The sequence below is a fragment of the Gymnoscopelus microlampas genome (genome assembly GCF_963454915.1).
Source record: "Gymnoscopelus microlampas genome assembly, chromosome: 7".
Lineage (NCBI taxonomy): Eukaryota > Metazoa > Chordata > Actinopteri > Myctophiformes > Myctophidae > Gymnoscopelus > Gymnoscopelus microlampas.
In genome coordinates, this window is record NC_139944.1 from 46,818,268 (window position 1) to 46,824,635 (window position 6,368).

Sequence of the window (6,368 nt, forward strand, 5' to 3'; positions counted from 1 at the left end):
ACAAGTTGAATATTGCTTTGAAGAATTCCCAAGACCTTGTGCTGTACTCAAATCTCTCTCATGCTATAGACACATCAAAGTCTTGACAGAGCATTGTGGCAGTCTGCTATAGGGAACAAGTGGAGGCACTTCTGTCATTTATCTTCACACAAAGCAACTGCATGTATTTCAGTACTCTATACAGTTTCAGAGTATGTGTTCATATATGGCACACAATTCAGTTTAAGATATAAAAGGACACACTTTGGACATAAACGTCTTGTAAAAAAAAGGAAGCAATACAATTATTCCTTACCCTCATGATAAACATAATGCAAAAAACATAACAAACAAAAACATTATTAAATCTCACAACATGAGTCGAATGGACTTGCACCCTCTTTACCATTTTCAGCCGTTATGTACTTACTGTACGTATGTACTAACAATTCAATGGTTTGGTACAGTAGATGTGCAAGTCCAATGGAGCTCAATTAGAAGTGGCTGCTTCATTCTAGTATTCAAGTTTCTATGAAGACAACGAGGCAGATATGTGATTGTTTACACAGTATTGTGGAATGTGGGGTGTGGGGAGGCCCCACCCCCATGTTCAGTTAGGGTCCCTGTTGGTCCTGAATACATACAGGGAAAACTCACTGATACCACTTACATGTTTTCATTATTTCATAGTGAATACAGTACAATGATTATCCTTACATAAACAATGAAGTGTAGAGTGTAGATGAGGTTACTCCTGTTTTCCCATTCATTATGTTCAAGATCTCCTTATGAGCGAATATATACAGTAGGCACTAGGCAGTCTTTGCATAATCTGGTTGTTTCCCCCGAGTGAAGTCGTTTGTTGTGGTTCACTTGGACTCTAGGCGTTTTACTGCGCGGCATCCGATTCTCATCCACTCTTCTCTTGGCCTGATTCTCATTCACTCTTCTCTTGGCCTGATTCTCATCCACACTTCTCTTGGCCGGATAGAAATCTGTTGAGACAAAGAACATTGAAGGGCTGTAGTTAGCACTAGAATGCAAACATACAATCTTCAACTCAAAGCAAATCTACCTGCAATTTCCGTCACTATTTTAAACACTAACCTGTAATATTGGTCTGCTTCCTCTTGAGCTTGCCATTCTCGTCTTTTTCTTTCTCTGGCGATTTCTCCAGGTTCTTATGGTTGAAAACACATCTTTGAGGCGCACGTAGGATACTCTCCTTCTGAGGAGAAGAATTCACTGCTACTTCTACAACCCTCTGTCCTTTGAGATGTCCCTGGCCGACAGTAGAAGATCGGTAGAGGAGTGGCACTTTAGTGGCGGAAATTTCCTCCCACTGGAAGTCACCCCCATCAAGGGGCTTCTCTGAGAAAAAGTCAAAGCCCCAGCGTCTTGAGGCATCCTCTAGGTCTTTGCGCAGGGCAGCCTGGTAATCCAGTTGGAGTTGCTCTCGATCCACGGGGCCAAAGGGACCAAACAGGGTCCTTTTGATAGGGCCGTTGTTCCCCAGTGACCTTAGGATTTGCTTGTGAGAAGCCATCGTTTTACTCTACATGAGACAAAAGGAGATTCAAGAACACGGGTTAGTTGGCAAAGTCAGACAGATGTTCCTACACTAACAGAGTATATTAAAGATGGACTTAACATTTCAAAAATAAATATCACCAGACACCAGAATTTGTAAAGTAATGGTATAGTCATATCATTTTGAAATGAAAAAAGTTAAGTTACGTTTTAAATAATACAAAACAAAGTCAAATTTTTCCAAATATCTAACTTTTCAGGCTAGATATCTCACACTGACTTGAGGTCTAAGCAGAATCTGGGTCATAGAACAGGGAGGGATTAGGCCTCAAATTCAAGCATATGGCGGGAGACACCAAGGTTAGACTGAGTGTGTGCCCCTCCCATTTATTACTGCACTCAACATCCAGCCTAACAAAAAATGGGTCATGCCTCCTTGACAAACAAAAACTAGACAAAATTTCATCAAGCATTCTCATAAGTTTTAGTTTATAAACGAATGAAAAACCACAAAAACAAGCAAGCCCTATAAACTGGACCTGGTCATAACCACACTGTAGGCTAACTAAACATAACTCTTCAAAACATCAGTGATATCAAACTAGAGGCTACTATAATGATGTAATTTCTGTCGGAGTTGGAAAATGTACAGTACAGTTTGCGGAAATGTTCGAGTGAAAAATCTTTATAAATGTTTAATATAATAATTAGGCCTATAATATTTTAGTTTTGGGCAAATGTTTAATTGTGAAACAGTGAATATTTCCTATTTTAGACTTCCTATGTGAAATAGCAAGAGACTATATAGGTTACAGATTTGGTGTAACATTTGATGAGTGTAAATGTTATTTTACAGACATAGGCTGCAATAAGGCAATTCAAAACAGTGGAGAAATGCCTTTAAAATCGTTAGTTCATATTATAGTTTTTTGTTTTACTTACACAGCAGTCCAGTCAAAGTCAAGTCCTTCTGTGAATGAATTAAAAACACACCAGGGGGTGACAGTCTGTAGATCACTTCTCCAAAAACGTTCTGTAGTAGGCTAGCTAAATAAAAAGCCAAACAAAGTAAAAAGTGAAAATATGTAACTTAATCCAATTCCAAATCAATCAAACTCAGGTTTTCTAGGCAACTTTGCTTGATAATTTCTCCAAGTCTTCTAACAAGAGTAGGCTGCTAGAGTGGGACTTTTATGAAATTTGGTGGGTGGGCGTGGAAGATCGTCTCCCCTCCCGTCCTGTGCAAAGGCAGAGACTTTGTTGATGTAATGACCCACTAACCTACTTATAGCCGGTTGGCCCAGTAAATACATGAACCCTGCTCACGTAACAGTACCCCTATAGAGAGGAAATTCCAGTCCTGGGCCCTCTATGGTCCAACCCTGCATGGTATGTGAAGTCTGACTATCAGCGCTTGTTAGAGCATTGGTTATAAAAGTGGGGTCCAGGGACCCCCAGGGGTCCTTGAGGGAGTTCCAGGGGGTCCCCAGCTAAATGAGGGATAGTTAGGAACTAAATGGACCTTTGTGGGTCTGTAACTCTGAGAGGGTACACATGGAACCAAATGGAACCTAATCTCGGAACCCTAATCACCCCCTCTCAGAGTTAAATTAACATTGATTATACAATATAAATTGGGGTCCCAGAGATAGAAATGTCATTAAATGGAGATCCGTAGCCTAATGCATGTCAAGCTGGGGGTCCTTGAAATTAAAATGGTTGAGAATCACTGCTATAGAGCTGTAAAAATCTTCTCTTATGGGGGTCCCTGGCATATCTTTTCAAATGGGGGTCTGCGGGCTAATAAGTGTCAATTTGGGGGTCCTTGACATGAAAAGGTTTGAGAACCACTGCGTTAGAGTCAGTTGAGTTGAATGTGTGTGTGTGTGTGTGTACACATTTAGGCTACATATAAAAATCTTTTATTTGTTTTGTTTTGTTTTGTTTAAAATGTGTAATAAAACAATTGTAATATTTTAGAAAATGTTTAATTAAGAACAGTGAATATTCCCTATTTTAAACAGTTAGAGTTAGACTTCCTATATGAAACAGCAAGAGAAAATATAGGTCACAGATTTGGTGTAACATTTGATTAAAAAAATATATATAACTTTTAGTAACTTTTATCATAGCTCTCTGCTTTTATCACATTTGAATCATGGCTCTGGTTTGAATTAAGTCCCGTCAGAGTCTACGTCATAGAAGGGGGCAGGCAAAGCAGGCGGAATTCAAGCATATGGCGGGAGCATAGGGCGGGAGACACCACAGTTCACTGAGTCTCTCTCATTATACAATGCTCCATGTGTTGTGTAATACTCCAACATTCCAATTACACATTATACAACACTCCATGTGTTGTATAACACAGTTTGGAACTCTGTGAATGGTAAACGGTTTGTCAGCCTGTGACTGTGTCACTAGTCTGCCATATAGCTAGCTACACACATACATACACACACACACACACATATATATATACACACACACACACACACACACACACACACACACACACACACACACACACACACACACATTCTGTATACATCTGTATTTTTAAATGAACATGTGTGTGTGTGTGTGTGTGTGTGTGTGTGTGTGTGTGTGATAACTTAGGAAAACCAGGTTTGTACGCTTTCAAAAAGGATTACCGTAAAAAGAAGTAACACAGTCAGTTTCAAATAATAATCAGGTTTACTGGATTATTTGCACAGGAGAGACAAGGTATATTGTCTAAATATTCTCTACTCGTAATACAAAATGTTCCTCATTATAACAGACAGTTTATCTCTTATTAAGCCCACCCCACAATATGATATCAACATGAACAGGGGCAAAGGCTCATTTTGGTGGCAAGGTTGCCTGTTCTAAGGCATCATAGATAAACTGTAGCCACAACTTTCATGGGTAAGAAAGAGTAGGCCAGGGAGCAAGGACATCTTATCTTAGCAGTTACAGAACGGTCCCTTCTGAGCAAATACATCATACTTTATGCAATTATCCAAAGTGATACAATACAATAATCATACAATAATTATAATCTAATAAACTATCGATTATAAATTATCCATCTGTGTGTGTGTGTGTGTGTGTGTGTGTGTGTGTGTGTGTGTGTGTGTGTGTGTGTGTGTGTGTGTGTGTGTGTGTGTGTGTGTGTGTGTGTGTGTGTGTGTGTTGACACTTAGGACAATGTTAGTGACAATGTACAATCAGGTTGTACTGTACCTAAAACGTAGGCATATCATGGGGCACAAAGCTTGTTTTTCTGTCCTTGTCAGTGGGGAGAAGCTGGGGGCTGCACAGTGCACATTCCTCAATAGGCAGAGGCTGGTGAGCGGGGAGGGTGCTGCTTCCCAAGCCCTGCCAGGATATTGCGTTTCCTCTTTAAGTGATTCCTCTGATTAGATGCTGGTTTGATTGCTGTAAGCCAAGGGCTCCCAAGCTTTTCAGGCCGCAACCCCCCAAGATAATCATGAACTGGGGACCCCCCGCCCCAACCCTGACAAGCACTTGAAAATTGAATTGTAGGCATTACATTTAGTTTCATTCGGTTCCAGATAAATATTGTGAAAACAGCCAAACTACAAGCTCACAACGCCTCGCACTGCATGCGAGGCGTTGTGAGCTCATAGATCGGCTATTTTCACAATGTTTGCCTCTTTCATACCGAAGTATATGTAATATTTGACAATTTGGCCAATTTGGTATTAAAAAAGTCTTAAAAGTCATTAAATTGTAACTTTAGAAACATGCAGATACCCTGTGTACAATTGTACTGTACTGGTTTGTTGCGTGAGAAAACATTGTTGCACACTAAGCTAATCAACTGGGGACCCCCAACCCCGCAAAATAATTTGGGGAGCCCCTGGCAACCACTCCCGTATTCTAGTGGCTCAGGTGGCAGTGGCTCAGTAGGTAGGGTGGCCGCCTTGAAATCGGAAGGTTCTCCTCCTTCCGAAAGTGTCCTTGAGCAACACACTTAAACCCCTAATTTCTCCCCATGAGCAGGTTAGTGCCTTGCACGGTTTCCCCCACAGTGAATGTGTGTGAATGAGAGAATGTATTGCACACTGTAAAGTGCTTTGGAGAATATAGAAACGCACCGTTACCATTTTCATATACGTATGCAGCAGACATACCCAGGATGTTGTGGAACACCACCACAGGCCTACAGGCAGGGGTGCAATGCTCAGTGGACGCGGTTGCACGCCGTGCAACCACTTATTTGGCCAGGGGGACGTGCAGGCACACGCATAGATTTAAAACTACTTTAAATTCACACTTCATCAAAGTTTACAAAGGCTCCCGACTCACGCGGTACATTAACATAGGAATTAGCCTATATGCATATCAATTGTCCATTGTGTGACCTGTACTGTAGGTGTTAAGCGACGTGCGCGTCACGTCATTAAAATAGAGAGTGCAACCACTTCTCAAATGAGCATAGCATCACTGCCTACAGGCTGTCATTCGCTTGCAGGTGTATATGTAAGCTACCAGTAAACTGCAAAGAATAAACAATAAATAAGGGATTGGAACTACCAAGCAGTATTTCGTCTGTCATACACAAACATGCAATGTTTTAAGGTACATTACCGTATCAAACCAGTCAATTGCCCCTTCATCAGTCAAAGGTGATGTGGCTTCCTGTCCTCTACTTACAGAAACCTAGGCACTGGTCAATAGAGATGTGGGAAAAGTGATATGTTTAGATGAGTCATCCTTCACCATATTCTCCACAAGTGGGCTAGTGCTAGGACTGGGCAAATAACATGAAATACATTTTTTATTTCTTATCTATCAACGAATTGAAACACAAAAAAATATATATCTTTTTTAATAAACGACAAAATTATGAA

The 6,368-nt window shown here is 40.7% G+C and overlaps 1 protein-coding gene across 2 annotated transcripts; it reads right to left on the minus strand.

Annotated features, from left to right (window-relative positions):
* On the minus strand, positions 1 to 2,721 carry LOC311048901 (cyclin-dependent kinase inhibitor 1-like). 2 transcript variants are annotated; one of them, XM_084062247.1, is made up of 3 exons: positions 2,452 to 2,721; positions 1,087 to 1,534; positions 1 to 974 (listed from the first exon to the last, which is right to left on the minus strand). In XM_084062247.1, the coding sequence occupies exons 2-3, from the start codon at positions 1,523 to 1,525 to the stop codon at positions 766 to 768; spliced, it is 648 nt and encodes a 215-aa protein (XP_083918373.1). In that variant the 5' UTR covers positions 1,526 to 1,534; positions 2,452 to 2,721; the 3' UTR covers positions 1 to 765. The 2 variants fall into 2 exon arrangements, with proteins under 2 accessions (XP_083918373.1, XP_083918374.1); XM_084062248.1 differs by lacking the exon at positions 2,452 to 2,721 and having other exon boundaries at positions 1,087 to 1,590.
* Between the last annotated feature and the right edge of the window lie 3,647 nt (positions 2,722 to 6,368).

Bases quoted from the DNA above. Each gene is read 5' to 3' on its own strand.
- LOC311048901 (XM_084062247.1), bottom strand. From the start codon at position 1,525: ATGGCTTCTCACAAGCAAATCCTAAGGTCACTGGGGAACAACGGCCCT. The intron at 975-1,086 runs GTTAGTGTTTAA...TTGTCTCAACAG, and splicing joins GAAGCAGACCAATATTACAG to ATTTCTATCCGGCCAAGAGA.